This window comes from Culex pipiens, chromosome 3 (genome assembly GCF_016801865.2).
Source record: "Culex pipiens pallens isolate TS chromosome 3, TS_CPP_V2, whole genome shotgun sequence".
Taxonomy (NCBI): domain Eukaryota; kingdom Metazoa; phylum Arthropoda; class Insecta; order Diptera; family Culicidae; genus Culex; species Culex pipiens.
Genome location: NC_068939.1, coordinates 139,840,953 through 139,867,068, shown reverse-complemented (window position 1 = coordinate 139,867,068; position 26,116 = coordinate 139,840,953). Strand labels below are relative to the sequence as shown.

At 34.6% G+C, this 26,116-nt stretch overlaps 1 protein-coding gene across 3 annotated transcripts in view; it reads left to right on the top strand.

The window, feature by feature from the left end:
- LOC120421251 (uncharacterized) overlaps positions 1 to 26,116 on the top strand; it is a 156,396-nt gene that overhangs the window by 118,068 nt on the left and 12,212 nt on the right. For all 3 annotated transcript variants that reach the window (XM_052711304.1, XM_052711305.1, XM_039584452.2), the window contains exons 4-5: positions 1,481 to 2,346; positions 23,588 to 23,764. In XM_052711304.1, the coding sequence (XP_052567264.1) occupies positions 2,268 to 2,346; positions 23,588 to 23,764 (256 nt within the window). In that variant the 5' untranslated portion in view covers positions 1,481 to 2,267. The remainder of the gene's footprint in view (positions 1 to 1,480; positions 2,347 to 23,587; positions 23,765 to 26,116) is intronic.

The following is a 26,116-nucleotide window of genomic DNA, read 5'->3' as shown; positions in this document are numbered from 1 at the left end:
ATGAGAGATGAGAGATGAGAGATGAGAGATGAGAGATGAGAGATGAGAGATGAGAGATGAGAGATGAGAGATGAGAGATGAGAGATGAGAGATGAGAGATGAGAGATGAGAGATGAGAGATGAGAGATGAGAGATGAGAGATGAGAGATGAGAGATGAGAGATGAGAGATGAGAGATGAGAGATGAGAGATGAGAGATGAGAGATGAGAGATGAGAGATGAGAGATGAGAGATGAGAGATGAGAGATGAGAGATGAGAGATGAGAGATGAGAGATGAGAGATGAGAGATGAGAGATGAGAGATGAGAGATGAGAGATGAGAGATGAGAGATGAGAGATGAAACAGTGACAAAACAGAGAAAACTTCTTCAACAAAGGAAAAACGCCAGTCTTGCAGTTTCAGCCAATTCCACATGGGCTCAGTTTCGGCTCAAAGTTGATGCCATCTCCGAAGGGTTTCCCGGATCATCGATTCGCTTCCTGTGCACGCACATCCTGCGAGGCGGCTGTATGGAGGGATCCAAGCCACAATAAAAACGACCCCAAGGAAAATTAGATCAAATAACATCTAATCGTAAAACAGCCTCAAGGACCACGCGGGAAAAGCTCAGCCGGATCTGGTTTGGTTATATGTGCGAGGTATCATCAACCAGGAGATGAGATACACACACTTTGGTGTTGTTGATTCACACGCGCGAAGCATGTGTATGTGTGTGCTGCAGATTACGTTACGCCGGAAGCATCCCCGCCGTGGAGGAAGTAAATGAACTCTCGACTGAGATGGCCATTTGGGCGAATTAAAGGCTTCTCCGCCAATGGACTAAACGAAATCGGGTTCTGGTCCAATGGGTTCGATATCCTGCAAATACACAACAGTGCTCAAACATTTACACAATTACTAAAGTAAACTTAGGGACATGTCTCAGAGTCGAAAGCTCATTAAACCAAATTTATTGCTCTGGGCCTTGGGCGATAATTAAAAGCCTTGGATGTTCGTGAAACATCGGAGTGTTGGTGTATTGTGGTGTGTCATTCTATTGGCATTTTGTTTCAAAATAGGGTTAGCTCTGGTGTTTAATTGACTTAGTGTTGTTGACCGCTAACATAATATTGCGAAGAAACATAATTTTGAAGAATATTCCCAAAATTTCCAAAATTCTAAAAATGATGTTGTTTGTGTTGAGATGGACAACCCTGTTGACACAATCGGGTCGGCTTGATCGGCCGAACCCCTTTTTGAACCGCTCCGCGCGCAGCTGTCAGAGCTACTCAAGGACGTATTAGACTATGACAAACAAACAAACTTGCACTTTTTCGTGTTTGACAGTTTGCCAAACTCGCCAAACTGTCACTCTGTTCAACGGGTTGAATGTTTGTTTTAGGAAGTTATATATTCACGTCTTCGATCAATCGAAATTTCTCACACTAAAATAACCTTTGAAAAAAAAAAAATAACATTGACTTTTTTTATTTCTTTTCAGGATAATTCAATTATTTCAACTAGACTCCTCAGAAACAAAATGCTGTGGAATGTCCCGGCAATATGTTCACGTGCCCCAAATCCTGCCATCACCTCCGCGTCTTAGATCTTCATTTTTCGGGCTAAAAATAAATTAAGCTGTGCTCCCGGCGCCCCCCATAAAAACTAGCGATTAAGTCCGAAACAGTACAAAGGGAAAAGTAGCTTCATCCGGTGCTGCTGGTTCGTCAGAACCAGTTTCTCGTCCGCCCTCCCCGAATGGCGGGAAATCCCGTGTCATGAGCTGCTTATAAAAGTGTGCACGCCGGAATTCACCTCTAAATAAATTAAACTCAGCCCCCGTCCGAGAACGCCGCAGACATGGTCCGGGAAAACCTTTCTCCGGTACGACATCATCAACAACACCGGCATTCCTCGGGAGTAGAGTGACGCCCTCCGTGACTTTGTCCCCCAAGAAGAGACTTTGGAGCGGATCCTTTCCTAGCGTAAACATAAAAGTGTAAACATAGCTTATCTTAATTAGTAAAGAGCAACATTGTGAGAAAAAGCTCAACTTCCCCCACTCCCTACAAGGGGGGTTCTCCCACCCGCCAAGGACAAAAGAAGTCCCGGAGTGAAGAAAAATTAATTTTATTACGGTCGAAACGAAATTAGGCGTTGATGCGGCCAAGAAACGACACAGTGACGAAGGACGACCATCAGAAGACCTTGGCGTCGTCGTCGTAGGGGGGAGTGAGTAAGTGACGAGGAAGAAGAAGAAGGAAAAGGGTCCAGGATCCACAGACGAAATGGCCGGCGAGAAACAACATATCAGCTGCTTTGCGGTGGTGGCATTCACGTACCTGCTGATGGCGCTAATAAAATGTGGTAAGTAATTACGCAAATTATTTCAAGGTGGAACCGTTGGTGGTTTGGTCCATTAAAAGGTCGGCTTTTGTTTTATTTCGAGACGAGACAGGGTTAAAATTTGTGAGAAATACGTCAGCTATAAATTTTTTGTGTAAAACGGTTTTGTCAATTATATTTCAATATCGGATGAATTTTTAATAAAATAAGAAATATTCAACTAAAATCTATACCAAAATTTTACCCTGAAGGTGACTTTTTGGAATTTTATGCAAACTCTCTAAGGCACACACAGTTATGAAGTATTATGTAATATTACACCTAGAAATATAACGAAATATTCAGTATGGGATACCTGCTTGACCGTAATGCTAAGCTAATATTTGCGTTAATCCGTCTCAGTCTTCACCGATGTGAAAGCCGTATTGTCAAAGGTGGCAGTCCTCTCCATACCTACTAAGGTGAAACGGGATGCCAGTTCTTTGGTAACTTCCGATTAACTTAAATTAATTTGTTAACTCGACAGATTGCTTGCTATCTTTATATTAAACTGCAAAAGACAGAACACAACGTTTTTTTAAAGGTTGTTTCAAAAACTTGAGTCGTGGTGTCAATAGCGCTCTGCCTTCTCCCTAACGGAAAAAACCCGATTGGAAATTCGTGTGCAATTCTACTAATAATATATATTTTAGGATTGTGGAATTTAAACCTGGCACACAGAAAGAGCACTGAGCCTTAGCCCGCACGGCTATCAGGTATTTTTTTCCGTGATGTAGGATGTTAATGACATGTTCAGGGAACTCAACACTAATGTTTGACCAGTGAGATATCTGATACTTTTTCAAAATTTTAGCTAATAAATGTGGAATAAAAACTTCAAAATAATACAAAATCAATTTTCACCGATGAATGTTTTTGAAAAACATTTTCCCTGACTCGGGATGGTCCCCCCAACAAACTCCGGGGTAAATTAGCGTGGTTCATTCAAGTTCGATAAAAAATATTTTTAAACAAGCCGTGTATATAATGTGTTAATAGTTAATCAATTGATTGCATTCTGCATTAAATATTGTCCCTGATTTTTAGAAATGCTTTATATAACAGCGCCGTACCTAGGGGTTGGCGCAGTTGGCGACCGCCAAGGTTATTATAAAATACTAGAAAGGTATTCAGAACAAAAGGGGCGCCAAATGTTAAAGTATGACTACAAAATAACTCGATAATCTGGATTGGAATATTACACTTGGGGCGCCAAAATCAACTATTTGAATAATTCTAAATTGAAAATAATCAGGAACCATTCAACTTTTATTATATTTTAAAGTTTTTTTTTTATATAATCAGTTTTCAACTTGAAATGTACACATTTCTATTGAAAATCTGAAATAAAAAAAATTAGATATTTCAAGTTTAAAGAAAATTGCATTTGAGATATTTAAATGCAAACTTGTGCGATGAGATTGGCCACCATTTTCGAAATACTGATTTTTTTAAAATTTAATCTTTTTAAAACAAAAAATACTTTGACTTTTGTAAAAATTCCAGCAAAATATTTTTTTTCTACATCACAATGTTACTTTTTTTAAGAGCTCTTAAATTACTTTAAATATATTAAATTCCTGTTACTTAATCCTGAATAATTCAGGCTGAATTGATATATTTAAAAAAAAACTGGTTTGCTATGCTACTTGTATTCATTTGCTTGTAGAAAAAGTGAAAAAGTAAAATTTTGGTGTCTTTGAGAAAGTTGCTTGGATTGGCATGGCCACCAACTTTTTGGTCGTAAAAGTAAAATATTACACAATTTCTTGAAAATTTTGATTTGCAGAAACACCATTATCGCGAACCCATTTAAATTTAAACCAAAGCAAAATTCCAACTCCAGAAACAGCAAATTTTTTTTGGGAAAACACTAACTTTGCTACTAGGGACAATAAGTTGAAAAATGTTTGTAATATTTTTCTTGCTTATCTTTCACATTCATTTTTTATTTATTTCATTGATTCCATGTTTTGGGCTATCCAGTGTAATTTGGTGTTAGTTTTTATACAAAACAAGCTAACCCCGACAAACTTCGTCTTGTCATTTTTTCACTTCTTGACGTTTTTAGCCTCCTGTGATCAAAATTTGATTTTACGCAACTTTTCCCATACAATCTACAGATCTTCCGGAATCGGTTCCGGAGTGGCAAAAGTTGTCACTCTTTAGCGTAAGAACCTTCCTTGGGCTTATACGAACCTAACGCAGCAAAGAGCGCTCCGATCCGACTTTCCGTTATCAACTGATGCGCGTTCGAACAAAACCGTCGAATTTTTTTATGTATATAGATAGATTTTAAGTAACAACTAATTGGCATTGTTTGAAGCTATGAATTTTCTAAAACTAAATTTTAAGAATTTTATATCAATCAAAAAACACAGTCACAAAAAATTGGTTTCAAAAATAAATTGAAAAAATAGATGCTATTATTATTAACAATAAAAATAGTTTCATCATAAATTGCATGTGATTGTAAATAATCTTTAAAAATTATTGATAGTTGAACTATTTTTTTTCGAATTTAGGATTTTTTTTTGCTGATACCATGAAATTAAAGCTAAAGCCTTTTTTCGTTACAACCTATCTGTATTGGAAACCAATAGTATATCTTTTAATCGATTGAAATGGTTTAAAAATAATAAAACATTAATATTCTTCTTCAAAGAATTAAACTGTGGTTGGATTTTTTAGCTGTTGAGCAGTTCTCTCAGATTTCGGTCATTCGATTTTTTTTTGTATTTTTAATCCGACTGAATCTTTTTTGGTGCCTTCGGTATGCCCAAAGAAGCCATTTTGCATCATTAGTTTGTCCATATATTTTTCCATACAAATTTGACAGCTGAAATCTGTTTCTTTTGAAGGAAATTTGTCTTGGGCAAAGTTGTAGGTATGGATACGGACTACACTGGAAAAAGATGATACACGGTAAAAAAACATTTGGTGATTTTTTATTTAACTTTTTGTCACTAAAACTTGGTTTGCAAAAAAACACTATTTTTATTTTTTTTTCATTTTCTGATATGTTTAAGAGGACATCAAATGCCAACTTTTTAGAAATTTTTAGGTTGTGCAAAATATCTTTGATCAAGTTATAATTTTTTTTATCAGTAATGATTTTTTCAAAAAATCGAAATATTGGTCGCAAAAATATTTCAACTTAATTTTTCGATGTAAAATCAAATTTGCAATCAAAAAGTGAAATTTTGATAAAGTGCACCGTTTTCAAGTTGAAGCCATTTTAGGTGACTTTATTGAAAATAGTCGCAGTTTTTCATTTTTCCAAATAAGTGCACATGTTAGTCCACTTTTGAAAAAATATGTTTTAAAAGCTGAGAAAATTCTCTATAATTTGCTTTTCTAAACTTGACTTTGAACAAACATTCAATATTACGCCCCTTTAAAATTTTAGTCTTGGTTTAAAAATTCTGAAAATATTTTTTTCGAAAAGATCGGAAAATTTCACGAATGTTTCATATTTTAACATTGTAAATCGGACCATTAGTTGCAGAGATATCGACATTGGAAAATAATGGGTTGTTTGGGAGAGACTTGGAAAACATCAATTTTCCTGTTTTTAAACCTTTGCATGGCAATATCTCAGCAACTAAGGGTCGTATCAACAAAGTTCAAAAAAGCAAAATATAGAGAATTTTCTCAGCTTTTCAAAAGTATTTTTTCAAAAGTGGGCAAACGTGTGCACTAATTTGAAAAAATGAAAAACTGCGACTATTTTCAAAACAGTCACCTAAAAATGGATTTACCTTGAAAACGGTGCACTTTATCAAAATTTCAGTAAAGTACTTTTTGATTGCAAATTTGATTTTACATCGAAAAATGATGTTGAAAAATTTTTGCTACCAATATTTCGATTTTTTGAAAAAATCAGTATTGATTCAAAACATATCAAATAATAAAAAAGTGTTTTTTTGCAAATCAAGTTTTAGTGACAAAAAGTTAAATAAAAGATCACCAAATTTTTTTTTACTTTGTACTCCGTATCCATACCTACAACTTTGCCGAAGACACCAAATCGATCAAAAAATTCCTTCAAAACTTACAGATTTTTGAATTTTCATACATCATTTTTGTATGGACAGCTGCCAAATTTGTATGGAAAATTATATGGACAAACTAATGATGCAAAAAGGCTTCTTTGGGCATACCGAAGGCACCAAAAAAGTTTCAGCCGGATTAAAAAATAGAAAAATTAAAATTGAAGAAAAATGACCGATTTCGTAGAGAATTGCTCTGTTTTATTTATTTCATCATTTACAATTATTTTAATAAAATTCTCTGAAGCAATCGCAGAAAATTTAAATAAACATATCAAAATGATGAAAAATTTATAGGGGCGCCAAATTGATGCTTCGCCAAGGGCGCCGTGGACCCAAGGTACGGCTCTGTTTATATACACAGAAAAAAAAATGATGGTAATATTCATCAGGAAATGGTGACAGATTTAGTGGTTAAAAAAATGATGAATTTTACCCCAGAAAATGATGAATTTTCATCAGTTTTTGATGAATATTCATCAGGTTCACATTTTTACACATTTTTTATGTAATATTACTCAACAAAAGAGGTTATATTCAACTTACCAGATTTTCAACATTCCAAAATTCAACTTTTTTTTTCTGTGTACAATCCATGGTTCCAACAATTGAATGAAATAAGTGTTTTAAAATGCATAATAAATATATTAGAACAGTTTTTTTTTTGCAATCATAACATTGTTTTCAAAACATCTATGGGTTATTCCACCTGAAGTGTGCAAGAAAAAATACAAATTTGAAAATTACCTTCTCCGATCCTGCTCAAATTTGGCAGGGCTGTTGATGAAAATCGATTTTTTGGGGAGGTACCAACATTGAAGGGGTTGGACGAAATTCGGGATTCTGGCATGTTTTGATAGTATCAACAGCCCTGCCAAATTTGAGCAGGATCGGAGAGGGTAGTTTTCAAATGCTGTTCCACTTCAGATGGAATGACCCCTATGTATTGAGAAAAAATTAGGCGAGAAAACAATCTTATTGCGGTACAGTACATTTGAATTTCACAAAAATTCAAAATACGTTAAAACGAGTCCAAACATTCTAAATATGCCATCAACATCTTAATGTTTGTTTTTTTTTAATATTTTTGTTGCTCCCCGGGCCGATATTTAAGGGGGTAACGGCCTAAATCAATTCGCACATAATTTTTTAATATTGCAAACCATTTGTTTAAAAATAAACAAAAATTATTATGAAAAGGTTTTTTTAATTGCTAAATTATTAAATGATAAAAAAAGATGAAAATATGTTTGTTCGAATATTTGAATGTTTTTGGGATATAGAAATAAATCAAAATGATTTTAAAATAGTATTAAAAACTACTTAAACTGAAGTTCATTCTTAAAACTATTTTTTATGGAAAAAGTTGTTGAAAAAGCAAAGGGATTTTTTTTATTTGTCGAAAATTAGGGTGGTTTAATATTGGGATATTTTAGAAAATTTAACCAATCAGAAATATTTTTTTTTCTCTTCCATAAAGTTGTTGGGCTTGCCAATTGCCAATTTCTGTCCAAGACATCGACATTTTATCTCACAATCTAGGCCTTCTACGACTGATTTTATTTACGACTATAAAAATATGTATATTATTGAACGAAGCAATTAGCTTTTAGCTCAAAAAATTATTTTGAATGAAAACATATTGGTTAAAAATTGGAGCCATTTAAGGTAAAAAAGATGCAATTTTAAAATTTAAGTATCGCAAAAACGGCAGGCTAATGTAAAATATAAATGTTTGTTTTTTAAAGATCTAATATTTTCCGGAACATTATTTTTCTTTAAAACTTAACCCAAAATTGCTACCTTCAAAAAAGTGAATTTTGAGGGTTTGTTCTGATGGTTTTGATAACATTTTTTGCAGAAGTTTCATTTTCCGCCAACTCACACATCAGTTGCCCCGAACCCTCTTCGATGTGCATGGAATTTTGTCCTAGCTCTAATTTTTGTAATTGTCTGCTCAACAACTTTGTAGAAGCAAGTTTCTGCTCATTTCTAGGCGTCCGAAGATTATGTGTGGTAAGTCACCCAAAACCTCTGTTACGCAAATGGACCGACGTTTTACTTCCCCATCCGATAGAAGGCCAGGAGGATAAGGCGGGAATCGAACCCACGCCACATAGCAAATTAGGGATCGGCAGCCGAAGCCGCTAACCACTGCGCCACGAAGCCCTTGTAGAACTATAAAATTTGCCATAAAATGACACATCTTAAAAAAAATATACAGTTGATTAACGAAAAATGCTGATTTTTTTTGAAACTATTTTTGTATATTTTTCGATGAATGATAAATTTTTTCGGAATTCTGAGTACGACATCAAATCGGGCGTCCAATTTTACATAAAAGTCTCTTTGACACAAAATTTCCAAACCATCATAATTTCAGGCTGCAAATAATTGAAAACACGTATTTTTCTTGAATGTTCAAAAATTGCAGGGGTCGTACCGCCCCTCCGTCATGAGATTTCGAAAAATGTAGCTCGGATTCGTGATCAGGGACAAAAGTTATCCTTTAGGACAAAGTTTCATGCAAATCGAGGAGGGATCGGGGCATTTTTTTCCCCGATTTCGTGTGAGTTGGTGTGAGGAGTTACCCAGAAGTCGTAGATATAATTTTTGTTGTTGCTTGGATTGGTAACCTCAACAACATTTTATAAGAAAAAAATAATTAACAAATACATACATGTACATTCCTGGAAAGATAGTTTTTTTTTTTTTTGGAACACAGTAATCGTAAACCACCCACATTTTCAACCAAGCCAAAAGTTTCCCCATTTCATTTGCAATTGTTGCAATTTTTTTTATTTATGATGAAATATTATGAAATGAGCAATAATGGTAAAACGGTGTCTTCCTGGTTCCCGATGGCTTGAACTTTGTTTACATTTAGGCAAATTTATATTTTTTCTCTATAACAAACATCAATTTAGTTCTTTGTTCTAAGTTGGAATATTAATTCTAATCCAAAGATTGTGGTATAATCCATTCGAAGAACCAACAAATCGCCAATTTGCCAGCATTTTAGCTTCAATGAAACGCCACTTTTCGGCGATTCCGAATCAGTGATTAACCTTTTCACTTTTAACCTTCTTTAGCCAATTCGCCAAGTTCAAAAGGACCGGATCGAAAATCGCAAAAGCAATAAACCATTCAGTGTCGTGTTAGCGTCAAAGCTCCCGTTCGGATCAATTCATTATGTTCCAATCGTGTGAAAACTGAATTAAACCTCCCTCACCACAGTCCAGATCGTATCGCAGAGTGAAAAGTGGGATGAGCGGGAAAACTCACCCCTTTCTCTCGCTCGCTCTCTCTCTCGTTCCTCAGATTTTCCCGGAAAGCAACAAATCCAACACTGCAATCATGTATCATGCCGTTTGCTCGGAATCACAACCCTGGGTGACATTAATTATGTATACTCCATTGTGTGGAGCTTGTACCAGTTGAATTGGAAAAAGGCAAGCTTGTTGCACTGCGAGCTTTTTTTGCTGCTGTTGGTTTCGAGAATGGCCCAACTAACAAGCATACAGTTCAAAGCGAGGGAAAACGAAACGTTCAAAAAAGGAAAAGCAATGAAAAAGTGCCCGCATTTTTCAAGCTATTGCATACTGGTTCCATTACTGGTTTTGTGCGCTGCATTCGTGCTGGGGACTTTTCAGCTTTTGTGGTTGCGGGGTAAGAAGTCCCCAAACGGCAGCAGGAAGTCAGCACACAGCACTGAGGTGCAGCAGCAGAAGTGAGGAATGACTTTGACAGAGAACAGAACTGCCGGTTCTGTGAAGTGCTTTTTTGTTCAAACTGTTGAGTTGATTCAATTTTTTGGCAAGTGCACTTTAAAGTTTTAATAACAAGTCGTTATAAAAGTATTCTATCAACAACTGCAATTACTACAATGTTGAATTCACCCTAACAAAAACAAAAAACAATTTCTAAAAAAGAAACTATAACTTTTTTGAAACCGTTAACTATTTGCTTTTTGCTTTTTGCCTTTTGCTTTTTGCTTTTTGCTTTTTGCTTTTTGCTTTTTGCTTTTTGCTTTTTGCTTTTTGCTTTTTGCTTTTTGCTTTTTGCTTTTTGCTTTTTGCTTTTTGCTTTTTGCTTTTTGCTTTTTGCTTTTTGCTTTTTGCTTTTTGCTTTTTGCTTTTTGCTTTTTGCTTTTTGCTTTTTGCTTTTTGCTGTTTGCTTTTTGCTTTTTGCTTTTTGCTTTTTGCTTTTTGCTTTTTGCTTTTTGCTTTTTGCTTTTTGCTTTTTGCTTTTTGCTTTTTGCTTTTTGCTTTTTGCTTTTTGCTTTTTGCTTTTTGCTTTTTGCTTTTTGCTTTTTGCTTTTTGCTTTTTGCTTTTTGCTTTTTGCTTTTTGCTTTTTGCTTTTTGCTTTTTGCTTTTTGCTTTTTGCTTTTTGCTTTTTGCTTTTTGCTTTTTGCTTTTTGCTTTTTGCTTTTTGCTTTTTGCTTTTTGCTTTTTGCTTTTTGCTTTTTGCTTTTTGCTTTTTGCTTTTTGCTTTTTGCTTTTTGCTTTTTGCTTTTTGCTTTTTGCTTTTTGCTTTTTGCTTTTTGCTTTTTGCTTTTTGCTTTTTGCTTTTTGCTTTTTGCTTTTTGCTTTTTGCTTTTTGCTTTTTGCTTTTTGCTTTTTGCTTTTTGCTTTTTGCTTTTTGCTTTTTGCTTTTTGCTTTTTGCTTTTTGCTTTTTGCTTTTTGCTTTTTGCTTTTTGCTTTTTGCTTTTTGCTTTTTGCTTTTTGCTTTTTGCTTTTTGCTTTTTGCTTTTTGCTTTTTGCTTTTTGCTTTTTGCTTTTTGCTTTTTGCTTTTTGCTTTTAGTATTTTACAAAAATAATTCAATAAAATAAAAGAAAAATACAAAATTTTGCTTCGTTTTGTACCCATATGAAAAATTAAGTTTTTTCGAAAAATACGGTATTTTGTGAACAATATAGAGTACATATCAATATTTCGAAACTTTTTGCTTTTTGCTGTGAGTATTTTCAAAAAATACGATTATTTGTGAAAATTGTTGTATTTTACAAAAATAATTCAATAAAATAAAAGAAAAATACAAAATTTTGCCTCGTTTGGTACCCATATGGCAATTTATGAAAATTTCAGTATTTTCGAAAAAATACGGTATTTTGTGAACAATTTTGAGTACCTATTGATACTTTAAAACAAAAAATATATTCTTAGTGATAGCAAATGTGACGTAGAGCGTCCAATTTTCCCGGGTTTTGAATTTCCCGGGAAACGGGAAAAATATTTTTAAAATCCCGGGAATTCCCGGGATCCCGGGAATTTTTAAAATAGTCATAAAATCTATGTTTTCATAATATTTGTTATGTTTTTCAAGCTTAAAATCGTAGAATTAGCTCAATAATATTTATTGGTGATAATATAAACTTTAATCTAAACAAGGATGACAGTTTTTAAATAGCTTAAAAAAATTGTTGATTTTGATCTTTGTTGTGCTTTGGATTGTTAATTCCAATGTGATTCAAATTAAAAAAGTCTTTCATAAATATATTTCATTTACAGTACAGACTCGATGATCCGAAGGCCTTGGCAACATTTTACTTCGGATAATCGAATCACAAAAACATTTTTTTTTTCGTTGTCTTATTTTGATTGATTGTGTTTAAGTATAAACCCTAAAGTGCTTCAAAAATTTCAAATACAAGATGACGACCAAAATGGCTGTGCAGAAATATTGAATATATGAATTTTTCAATTTAATAGGCAATTAACTATTCAAATTTGACGAAAAGGAGGTCGCAGAACTTGAATTGTTTGCTAAAAGTAAGAAAATTAAAAATCCAGAAAAAAAATTTTTTGTTCCTGATTCGATTATCCGAAGTCCCATATAAACCTTCGGATAATCGAAACTTAGGATAATCGAAACTTAGGATAATCGAAACTTAGGATAATCGAAACTTAGGATAATCGAGTCTGGACTGTATAAATATTTTTTTTAAAGACATGACTAGATAAGCTTGCAAAATTTCTTTGAAAATGTCTTTAAAAACATGAAGCAACAACAAATAAAATTAAACCAATCAATGTAAAATTTTAGATCTGTTTTGAATTTCATGTTTTATATAAAACATATTTTAAAAATTATCTCAAAATTACTACCGTCAACTGAGGACTACAGTCTGAATAGAGCAGAAAAATTGTGGAAATCGGTGTACTAATTGTTTTGTTATGTTCCTGTTTAACCAACCTAACGAATTCAAAACATTATACAAAAAATGGCTTAAATCGGTAGACAGAAAAAATGATGATAATATTCATCAGGGAATGGTGAAAGATTTTGTGTCAAAGAAATCTGTAATATTTCATCAGGAAGTGGCAAATTTTGATCAGTTTCTGGAAAATTTTCATCAGGTTCACATTTTTAATCGTTATATTTGTCCTGATTTGCTCAAGATGCCGGTGTTTGATGAAAAATAATTGAATATCAAATTTAAAATCAAAAATAAGCTTTAATATAATACGAAAAAAATACCCAGTCTTTAAAAATATATAAAATAAATAGAAAATATTTAAAGCGCTAGGCATTTTGCGGAACTGTAAACTAAAATTTTAGCAATTTTCCGAAATAAGCCAAATTAATGCTGATATATGCCGAATACAAATTTTAATGCTTTAAAATCGATTAATCGATTATTTGTGATTACTTTTTGTGTAGACCATAATTCGATTTTTTTTTCAATTTCGGGAATTCCCGGGACAAATTCAGCAATTCCCCACGAAAACAGCATGGGAAAAAACAAAAGTGCTCAAATCGGGCTCAAAATTTTTCTTTGTGGGTTCCCTGGCCGAAATAATTAGACCCGTATTTTTTTGTTTTGCCATTAGGGTGACCTACGCCGTGTTAGGGTGGTCTGAAAAATGGCCATTTTCGTTGATTTTCGCAAAAACCACTTTTTTCAAAAAATCATATCTCCGCGTCATTTCATCCGATTTTAGCTGTCTTAGACGCAAAAGAAAGGTGATAAGTTGGTCTTTCAAAGAAAAATTATAAAAAGTTTCAAAAATCTAGCCTAACATATGAAAAGGGCGTATGAAACATTAAAATGCCGTTTTGACGGTGTCTGGACCAAAGAGCCTATGCCTGGAAATATTTTTATCGGATTTCCCGGACATTTTTACATAACATACTAAAAAATGGGAGGAGTTCATTAACAGGATTCCGAGATATGATTTTTTGAAAATAAAATCCGTGTTTTTCGATGCGCCGCGCGCAAAAACCGGAAAATGACGAAATCGGCAAAAAAACATTTTTTTTCACTAAAACTGCGATAACTTTAAAATTTCAGCGATGACCTATACATGTCTGGGTACTAAAATTTTTGTAATTGAAAGACGCAACTTATGTAAAAATGTCCGGGGAATCCGATAAAAATATTTCCAGGCATAGGCTCTTTGGTCCAGACACCGTCAAAACGGCATTTTAATGTTTCATACGCCCTTTTCATATGTTAGGCTAGATTTTTGAAACTTTTTATTATTTTTCTTTGAAAGACCAACTTATCACCTTTCTTCTGCGTCTAAGACAGCTAAAATCGGATGAAATGACGCGGAGATATGATTTTTCGAAAAAAGAGGTTTTTGCGAAAATCGACGAAAATGGCCATTTTCAGACCACCCTAACACGGTGTAGGTCACCCTAATGGCAAAACAAAAAAATACGGGTCTAATTGTTTCGGCCAGGGAACCCCCAGAAAAATTTTGAGCCCAATCCGAGCACTTTTGTTGTTTTTTCATGCTGTTTTCGTGGGGAATTGCTGATTATAAAAAATCCCGGGATTCGGGAATTCCCGGTTTTGGAAAAATCCCGGGATTTTTGTCCCGGGAATTCCTGGGATGGACGCACTAAATGTGAGTATTTAATAAAAATACGATTATTTGCGAAAATTTTAGTATTTTGCAAAAATAATTCAGTAAAATAAAAGAAAAATACAAAATTTCGCTTCGTTTTGTACCCATATGAAAAATTAAGTTATTTCGAAAAAATACGGTATTTTGTGAACAATTTTGAGTACATATTAATATTTTGAAACTTACTACATTTTCAAAAAAAATATTCTTAGTGAAAGAATTAGAAATTTAACATGATATGGTAGAATTAATCGATTTCAGAAAAATTTTAAAAATGAATTATCGTCCATTATAGACGATAATATTATCGCCGATAAAATTATCGAAATAACGATAAAGATAACGATAGATTATCGTTATCAAGCCTCAATAATTTTATCGTTAACAACCTTGTTTTCTAGTCAGTTGTACATGGAAACCTTCATCTTCACCAAATCTGCATCAACTATAGAATTATATCGAGTTTTTTCTTTTTTTTTTTCAAGGATGTGTCACATACCTACCTACCTTCAAAGCACCAAGCTACGATGCAGTAATTTGCTGCATTATTGGATTAAAAGAATTGAATTTATTCTCAAACTTTCACCATTCTTTCCGCGATGTCAGATTCATGCATCGCAGCACGGAACGAATCCATTATGTTTTACGACCTAACCCGGGAAAAGATTTCCTCTTCTACAGGAGCAGCCGGAGTAACTTTTATCACCTTGCTAGAAACACGATGAAGGAAACTGCACTGTAACGGGTAGACGAAGCTTCAAATATTCATCGGCCCCACTACTCCCAGCGGGACGTCCTGCATGTCAGAGCAGAGTGGATATTTCCCCCGTTGATGAAATGCAAATGACATTCTCCGGAATGAGCAGAGTTAATCTAGCGGGAAGTTGGTCGAGCGACCGAGTAACGCACCAAATTAGTTCAAATTTCATTAGAGAAGCTCCAGTTTTGGGGGGAGATTACAGTAAACTTAATTTCGACAAATCTCGCCAAAAACATCCCGTTTTCACCGCTCCACTAAGACACACACACACACACACACACTTAACGTAACGGCGCTGCATAAAAGATGAAACCCCATAAAATTTCCCGACCCTTAGGTTTAGTTAGTCAGTTTAGAAATGGTTTTCCCAAAGTCGACCGTGATGGATTCCGGTGGTGCATTAAAATCTCCAACGCGCTTAAACTAAAATCAACCTTCCGAGCTATCGGACTGCTGCCGTATACGGAGCCAAGAACGGTATTCCCCAAACGGTTCTAAAATGTGCCACACCGCAAGATTTGTTCCTTATACAGTGATGCTGCAATACATTTTGAGAGACGCGCAAGGTGACACACGATAGTTGGATCCATTAAGATTACGGGCGAGTTATGCTTCCTGTAGGATTCGTTAATTAATAATTTGACTAGCTTCGTTGGCGCTGACTAAAATGTAATACATTCCAGGATTAAAACAACTCCAGACTGTTGTTGCACTGCTTTTGCTGCACACACACACAAAAAACGGTTTAAACTGAGCGCTCTGGTGCAAGTTTACTTTGAAACAGCAGAAGCTCAACAGTACTCGACTCGGTTCAAGTGCGCTTTGGAAATGGCTCTTAATTAATATGCCACTCGACGCGATGCTTGAGCGTTGAAGAGTTTCACCAGAAGTTGCTGTTGTTGGAAAAAAAAAGTATTAAACCATTGTGAGCGGATGCATAATGCTTGGATTCTGGGATAATACAACTTGAAATGTTTAAAATAAATTAAAGTTCAAAAGAATTAAAGGAAACATTGTTTGAAAGGGATTTTAAAAGATATTACATTTTGGTCATTACAAAATTTTCTAGAGAAATAGAAGAGAGAAAAATAAATAAGTACCAAAAACTAGAAAATGTCATGGAAAAAAATGTTCATGAATTCCTAACTATTTGAAATACATTTACAACATATTTTTTAATTTTTTTAATCAAACTGAATCCACCGATCAGAAAAAAGATGCAATATTTAGTTTCAGTTCGAACTGTGTTAGAGGATGACACGTTGCACATCATCTAATATCCGGGACTAAGCCAGCGGGTATTAGATTGGCTTGAGTTTCTTGAATTATGAGACAATTCATCTGTAACATTTTTCAAACTGTAATGTACTGTAGGCGTACAAGACGGCTTTTTCAGTGATTAATTAACGTTGTTATTTTATTTGCACATTGAGCAATTCAAGCTCAAATCAGGATTTTTTTCTGGTACTTTTGTACCCGACCCTCTCCTATTTCAATGAAACATTGTAGACATGTTATCCTAGGCCTATATAAGCCATTTTTGTGTATATGGAGCCAATTATACTTGAAAATGACATTTGAGAAGGGCGTAAGTTATTTAAATGATTTTGTATTTTGTAATTTGAAAATAACTGTATCTCAAAGCCATTGCATCGCATCAAAAAGCGGTCAAAGACAAACTTATAGGAAATTGGACGGCTTTTTGAAAAAAATACACTTAAATAAAAATACACGCCACTTCTATGTGATTTTCTGATTTTAAAGAGTGAAAGTTAAGTTTTAAAGTGATGTCATGATTTTTTTTTTCGCTAAATTTTTTTGAGGAAGTAGCCTAAGATGTTACAAAAAGATTCACAAAAATGCAGGATGGTATGACTCTTCTAAAAAAAAATACAAATGTCATTTACTAAAACAAGTTATTAAAAAAGCTGTCTAAACGTCAACATTAAAAAAACGATAGTGGGAATCGATTCTCCAGACAATTTTAAATAAAAGTCTCCATATTGACCACTGTCCTTTGTCCAATCCTTGAAAAGATTCAGCGGTTTTAAAAATAAAAATGTTGAAAAAATAGCATTTTTGTGGTTTTGGAAATTTATATATGACAGACTTGTTTATTCAGTTTTGAAAATATTTTTACCGGAAAGCTCGTCCAATTTCCCATCAGTTTGTCTTCGACAGCATTTCAATTGGATTTATTGGCTTACAGATATAAGCTTAATAACATTGCTCATAACTGAAAATATAATATTTTTTTCAGCGTGGCAGAAACCTACGCAAATATTAAAACGAGTTAAATTAAAAAGCTATCTGTGCCAAACTCATGGGAAATTGGACGAGCTTTGCGATAAAAATATTTTCAAAACTGAATAGTCAAGTCTGTCATCTAAAAATTGCCAAAAACCACAAAAAATGCTATTTTTTCAACATTTTTATTTTTAAAACCGTTGTATCTTAACAAGGATTGGACATAACCCCGAGTAGGCCGCGGGTAATCGGCTCCCCTCCCACTAACATTTACACACAAGATCCTCTGTAATTACTCTTAGCTTTAAAAACAATGTAATTACAAAAGCCAACTCGGTCCTAACCAGGCCCCAGTACCGAAAAGGACCTAATAAAAATAATTTTATGAAAAAAAAGGATTGGACATAGGACAATGGTTAATATGGAGACATTTATGTAAATTTGTCTGGAGAATCAATTCCCGCTATGGGTTTTTAAAAATTTTGACGTTTAGATCACTTAAAAAACAGTTTTAGTAAATGATTTTTGTATTTTTTTTTTAGGAAAGACTTAACATCCTGCATTTTTTGTGAGTCTTTTTAAAACATCTTAGGCTATTTCCTCAAAAATTATGAACGAAAAAAATCGTGACATCACCTCAGAACTAAACATAAAAATACACGCCACTTCTATGAGATTCTGTGATTTGACAATTTTTCTGTTTATTTTTCTCAGGGCTGCGGAGTCGGGTCATATTTCAAACGACTCCGACTCCGACTCCGACTCCGGCTTTCTCAGATTAGCCGACTCCGACTCCGACTCCGGCTCCGGCTTTCAACAAATGGTTGGCTCCGACTCCGACTCCGACTCCGGCCTACCAACTCTAGCCGACTCCGACTCCGACTCCGACTCCAGCTTTCAACAAATGGTTGGCTCCGACTCCGACTCCGACTCCCCATATTTTTAAATGTTTCAAAAGTTAGATAACTATTATTAGTTAATTATTTTTAAAACATTGATAAATAGGATTATTTGAATACTCTTTAAGCGTAATGTTTTTCTCAAGAAAAATAAGTTAAGTTAAAGTAAAGTAAAGTAAATAAACGGAAAAAAAAGTTTCTAGGTTACAAGTTTTATACGTTATGGAAACAGAAATCAAAAAATATCTTCAGTTTTAGAGGCATTTTGAGAAGACCAGTTTTGTAAGTAAATTTGGAATTATTTGCTTAACCTCAAATTTGCAAATAATGTATTCAAAGCTAATAAATTTAAATATTAAATTTTTATTTTTGAAAGTATAACTAAAAGAAACCTGGCCTTAATGATCTATTGAACATTAAAATTCAATTTGCTCACTTTCAGGCTGACATTTGTAAGAAGCACAGTGACAGGCACCTTGTTTTTAAAATGACAATTTTAAACGAAACATTTTTTTTATGTTTTTTTAAGACGTACATGGACATCACGCCATGGCTGAAGGAGATTATTATTGCAAATCAATGTATCTAAACAATTTCTTCGTGGAAAGGACGCTTCAGATGTCCTTTTCAAATATATGTGACATGAAAAATATTTTACCCTGGAAATTTTTAATTTATTTTAATTTTAAAATGTTATACACTTTAAAAAGGAGGCGCACGATACTTCGTGAATCTTCACCTAAAACGAAGCTTTATGAATGATCTTGCGCCTCCATCAAAATATATGAAAAAAAATTAAAATATAATAAAAACAAATATCCACAAGTAAAATATTTTCTAGGTCACAAATATTTAATTTTTTAAGGTACATTGTTATGCAATGATTATCACCTTGCGTCATATTGGCGTGGGACATACAGTATGAGAAAATTCGTACCAGTTGATAATATTTTGATTTTGGTTTTGTATAATATTTGAAAAATAAATTAAAATCCTACATTTTGTTCTATAAATTTTTTTATTAGTTCATTTTTGTACTGAATTCTTGAGATTTGATCAACGATAATTTGCAACGATATCAAAAAAGTTTAACCAAAGTCAACATCAACATCAACAATCAATGATTAATTCAAAATTTGTTGCAACTTCTTTTGATATTTTTTGTTAGTTTCAATTATTTTAAATGCAACATATTGATTTTCTTGTACTTAGTGATAAACAAAATGCGCATGTTGAGTTCCAAGTAAGAGATTGTTATTATCGTTGATTATTTGTTACAAAAGTTAAACTGTCAGTGACTCTTTTTCGATTTGCAAAAACAGTGATTACTATTTTTAATCTTTTTATGTACCTCGTACCAAGACATATGCTATCGTGGTAAAAGATGACTGTGTGTGTACTTTTTTCAGAAATAACTGGATGAAATTTGGTCAAATTTGAATAGAAAGGGCACATAAATATAGGCAAAAGGAAGCATTCAAGAATCAATTAGATATGTCTGACTACATAACCATATTTTTTTTTATTATTTTTTAAATTATGATACTACATACTTGGGTAATAGGTTATCATTTAGTGATTATAATGTAATAACACAATTAGAGCTTTTCAATCACAATAAAAAGCTTCAAAAACACAATGGCATAAATAAATAAATAAAAAAACATATTTTTTGTTGAATTTAAGATAACTACGGCTCCGACTCCGACTCCGGGTTATCAGAAATCCTCGGCTCCGACTCCGACTCCGACTCCAGCTCTTAAAATTTAGCCGACTCCGGCTCCGACTCCGACTCCAGCTGTTAGAGTTTTGACGACTCCGACTCCGACTCCGACTCCAGGTCCCCAAAAAGACCCGACTCCACCGACTCCGGCTCCGACTCCGACTCCGACTCCACAGCCCTGATTTTTCTTTTATCCACAGTATCTTAGCATTCAATGGTCCAATCTTCAATGTTTCTTAGATGAAATTGTAGGAAATTTTCTGAACTTTTCGAATAAAATATTTTCAGGAATGGGCAATCATGGACACTTTTATAAAACAAAAAAAAAACGGAATTTATCGGAGAAAATTTGCACCTAATAAAAAAATTGTTTAGTAAATACAAGATCAAAAATCAAAATAAAAAAAAATAAGTACAAGATTTCTTTTTTTACAAAAATCAGTACTTAAAAAAAAGCATGACTCGTCGCAAAATTTTGGTCCACACTGCTGAGTGGCTTAAAAGATGCGGGGCTTTGTCGCCTAAAACTCATCAAAAAAAATTAAAAAATACTGATTTCGGAATATTGAATTTTTGATAAAAAAAAGTTGATTAAAAAATCACAATTTTTTTCCGTCATTACCTACAACTTTGCGGAAGACACCAAATGAATCAAATAATTCCTTGAAAAGTTACAGATTTTCGAATATGCATGTACACTGAGAAAAAATCGTGAACAAGCGTTCATGGAAATGGGAATCTCGATCAAAAGGTTCTAATCCCATGGTACGATTTTGAAAAACGTAGCATGAAATTTGAACACTTTGTTCGTGGTTCTCATTTTCATGAACGCTTGTTCACGATTTTGGGAACTCTTTTTTCTCCGTGTACGTACCATTTTTGTATGAACAGCTGCCAAAATTATATGGGGATTTGTTTGGGTGAACCAATGACACAAAATGGCTTCTTTGGTGATAAGAAAAACCCACACAAAGTTTGAGTCAAATAAAAAAAATACAAGTTAAATCCATCTCCGGGTTTGGTGGAAAATTGCTCCCATGGTAAACTGATTAAAGTTCCATACTAATTTCAGATCAGAACTGGAGCAACTAAACCTTAACCAAATGTGCTCAAAATTTCAGGCTAGCTTATAGGGCCATGATACAGTCCAGACTCGATTATCCGAAGGCCTCTGAAAAATTTCGCTTCGGATAATCGAATCACGAAAACATTTTTTTTTTCGTTGTCTTATTTTTGATGGTCGAGCTTAAGTATGAGCTATATACTACACGGAAAAAAATCAATTCTCGAAATCGTGAATTAAATTCACGAATGCGAGAACCACGAAGGAAGTTATGCACGTTTAAAGTGCAAATGCACCATACTCATGAATAAATTCCTTCGTGGTTCTCACATTCGTGGACTTAATTCACGATTACGAGAATTGATTTTTTCTGTATCCTCTAAAATGATTTAGAATTTTTGAATCCAAGGTGGCGGCCAAAATGGCAGTGGTAACATATTGAAAAATTGCATTTTTAATTTAAAAGGCAATCAAATATTTAAATGTGACTAAATTGGGGTCGCAGAACTCGAATTTGATGTATAAAACAAGAAATTAAAAAAATACGAAAAAATATTTTTTTGTTCGTTATTCGATTATCCGAAGTCCCATACAAACCTTCGGATAATCGAACTTCGGATAATCGAAACTTCGGATAATCGAGTCTGGACTGTACTTTAAAATTCCGGTTGATGCGCTCGAAATTAAACACTTTTGTCTTTTCTATGTATCCGTGAACCACGCTAATATGCATTTCTCCGTACTTTTGACACAACGATCCCGATTTTAATCATTTTTGGAAATTTTCATGCTTTACATAGTAGAACAAACTTTGTATTACTTGAAACTTCATTCTTTTTGCCTTCCTCACCTTACTGAGGAAAGGCTATAAAATCACTCGAAAACTGAACTTCTCAATTAGACCTCCTAGACCCACCTTCATGTATACCTATCGACTCAGAATCGAATTCTGAGCAAATGTCTGTGTGTGTGGTGGGATGTTGATCAAAAAATTGTCACTCGATTATCTCGACATTGCGTGAACCGATTTTGTCCGTTTTAACGTCATTCGATCCGTTTTGGAGTCCCATAAGTCGCTATTAAAAATTATGCAGTTTAGTTAAGTACTTCAAAAGTTATGCTAAAAAAACGATTTTGACAAAAGTCCGGAAGATTGTAAAAAGGGTGGTTTTTGTAAGAAACCCCGGCATGTTATACATTTTTAGAAAGGTATTTAAAAGTCCTTTCCAACGCGACCAATACATTGAAGATCTGACAACCCTATCAAAAGTTATTAGCACTTAAGTGTTATTTATGCACTTTTTGGAAGCCGGATCTCAGATATCACAATGAAAACGTTGTCCGGATCTATCATGCAACCAGTCGTTGAACAGGTAATCAAAAGACCTTTCCAACGCGTCCAAATCATTGAAGATCTGACAACCCTATCAAAAGTTATAAGCACTTAAGTGTTATTTATACACTTTTTGGAGGCCAGTTCTCAGATATTTAGATGAAAACGTATTCCAAATACATCATGCGACCTATCTTTGGATAGGTCATTAAAAGACCTTCCCACGAGCGTGTCTATTTTGGATAGCATTACCCTTTGAATGAGAGGAAGGCACCAACCACCTAAGGGTGGATTAAGTTACGTTTTTTTTGAATAATTACATTTTATTTGGTGTTTCATGAAGTTATTATTTTATTATTTAACTGTTAACCTCACCCAATAACAATTGATTGTAGTTTAAATCCCTTTTTTGCTTAATAAATAAAACGTTGATTGAAATCATTCTCGTATTATTTGTAAACGTGAGTGAAAATAAATATCAACATCGAGATCCCTGCTTCCAGCCATTTCCATTGCTCCATATATTATGCTCTCACCCAATTTAAATTACCATGTACAATTGCTCTCTGCCCACTTTTTTCCATTTGCCTCTCTTCCACGTGTTATTGACCAGCACAGAATAACGTAACCATTTTCGTTTATGGCAACAAACAACATAAATTTCCCCACTGCCAATGCCCGGCCGGCAACCAAACGTGCATAATTAATCATCCCAGTCCACAAAGTACATCAAATCGCTTTAGAAGTTCAACAAATATTTTATTCATAAATCAATTAGTGGTCCAGGCGCGGAACCGGAAAAGGGAGTCTGCATTTTGCACGGGTTTTGTGGGTGCGGCATCCGTTTTTGCACACAACATTGTAATAATATTGATCCCCCAAACGCTACGTTGGTGTTCTGGGGCAGCGTCCCACACGAATGTTGGACAAAATCCACAATTCACGTGTACGGAATGCAATTTGCTCATCGGTAGGGGTGCATCGGGGGGAAATTGGTGAATCGATTTTTTTTTTAATATTGACTTGCAATTATTTTAATTTGGCATTCTTTTTGTTGAAATACACTCCATAATTTTATTTTATCAAATAATTTAATCCGGGTTCGCAACGACTGATTTTTTTTTAATCTTTCTGGTCTTCTCTACTTTCGACAAGACTGCTCGCCAAAACCAGAAAGGTTCAAATAATTTATTTTTAACAACCCCAACTTTTCCACCAATTTTCATCGGAAAACACAAAATACACTCACTCACACAAGCTTCCCCCGCAACTATTTTCCATTTCAGCGCACGGAATTGATTGCTTCAAATGTGTGTCGATGAACGGCGCGAACAAGGCCTGCGACGACCCGTTCCACAACAACTACTCGACGGCCATCCTGGAGTCGCCGTGCATGGGCGGCCGGAAGGGCCGGGACGGGCTGTTTCCGGCCACAGCGTGCATCAAAATTGCCGGTTACTATGGTGAGTAGTGTAGGTGCATTCTGTGGCGAAGGGTCACCCCGGCAGATTGTGATGATTTTGACGATGATGATGGTGATGGTCAGAAAATTGCAGAGTTTATTTTGAATAGTGGATTATCGTGGATTTGTGGTGAATAAATTCTTGATTCATACATTACCATTGATTTGTTTTGGAAGCATATGATACAAACAAGAGCTGTAGAAGATTGAAATGAATGCGTTTACCACACAAAAAGTTCTATAAACATTATTTAAAATATATTCAAATTAGACACTTTTTTGAAATCTCAGATCCCCCCTCCCCCCTCGTGGACAATTTTCGTGCAAAACAAATCTTTATTGTATTAAGCATGGTCAATCGCTGACCAACCCCCCCACCCCCTGAAGTGTCCACGTGGTTTATGGATGGTCGATCAAAAAATCCCTCATTAAGGAACGGATTTTCAAAAATATTTTGTATGATACTTTTATATGAAAAGGCCTCAGATTTGTATGGATACTTGTCTGGAGAAACCAATGCACAGTGGTCCGAAACCGAAATCTAGCGTGACAAAATTGATAGCGGCCACACGTTAAGATTTAGAGCTTTGGTGTCTTCGGGACAAATGATCAGGGTCAATAGGGGCATCTTTTGGTATGGTGGACATTAGGGTGGTCCAAATTTTAGGGTGGTTCAGAATTTTTATTTTGGCGGGATGACGAGATAGCGCTTTTGTGTCTTCAGAAAAGTTGTAGGGAACACCATTCTGAGCAACTTTGCTCAAGGGCACAAAGCTCTATCTTCAAACGGGATGTTTCTAGAGCCATTTTTGTAATTTAGGTTTAGGTGTTTATGAAAAAATGAGTTTTTTGAATTTATCAACTCAGGCTTATGTCGTAGCGAGTTGGTGTCTTCTAGACATTTGAAGAGCTTATCAAAACACACATTTATCTTCCAAGAGAGCGAAAATCAAACCTTTTAAACGAAAGTTATAGCCTAAATACGACGAAAAAGACGCCATTTTGAAATGTGAATAAGGCTTCATCCATAAAGTACGTCACGCTAAAATCAGCCAAAATTTACCCCCCCTCCCCCCCTTTGTCACGCTTTTCCTATACTTATAACATGCAATGTCACACATGCCCAGACCCCCCCTCCCCCCCTAGAGCGTGACATACTTTATGGATGACGCCTAACTCGAAAAGGTGGTGGAGTTTGACCTCACTCTTAGAAGCATCTGAAAGTACACATTCTAGAGTACATTTGCTGAAAATATCTCGGAGGTCTTTTTTGTTTAACTCATTTAATCTCAATTTGAAAATGAGCATTTTTAAATCGTTTTTTGCCCATAACTTTTGATAGAATTGACCAAAATTCGTTTTTCAAGAACGGAAATGTTCATTTTGACAAGCTCTACAATTGTCTAGAAGGGCTCAAAAATGTACAAAATGATCTAGTGGTTGTAAAAGAAGAAACAAGTTTTTACTGAAATATTTCAGGAATCAACAAAATAATTAAATTTATTCCTGAAATATTTCAGTAAAAACTTGTTTCTTCTTTTACAACCACTAGATCATTTTGTACATTTTTGAGCCCTTCTAGACAATTGTAGAGCTTGTCAAAATGAACTTTTCCGTTCTTGAAAAACGAATTTTGGCCAATTCTATCAAAAGTTATGGGCAAAAAACGATTTAAAAATGCTCATTTTCAAATTAAGATTAAATGAGTTAAACAAAAAAGACCTCCGAGATATTTTCAGCAAATGTACTCTAGAATGTGTACTTTCAGATGCTTCTAAGAGCGAGGTCAAACTCCACCACCTTTTCGAGTTATTCACATTTCAAAATGGCGTCTTTTTCGTCGTATTTTGGCTATAACTTTCGTTTAAAAGGTCCGATTTTCGCTCTCTTGGAAGATAAATGTGTGTTTTGATAAGCTCTACAAATGTCTAGAAGACACCAACTCGCTACGACATAAGCCTGAGTTGATAAATTCAAAAAACTCATTTTTTCATAAACACCTCAACCTAAATTACAAAAATGGCTCTAGAAACTTCCCGTTTGAAGATAGAGCTTTGTGCCCTTGAGCAAAGTTACTCAGAATGGTGTTCCCTACAACTTTTCTGAAGACACCAAAGCGCTATCTCGTCATCCCGCCAAAATAAAAATTCTGAACCACCCTAAAATTTGGACCACCCTAATGTCCACCATACCAAAAGATGCCCCTATTGACCCTGATCATTTGTCCCGAAGACACCAAAGCTCTAAATCTTAACGTGTGGCCGCTATCAATTTTGTCACGCTAGATTTCGGTTTCGGACCACTGTGCAATGATGCAAAATGGCTTATATGGACATAAACAATCGATGGACAA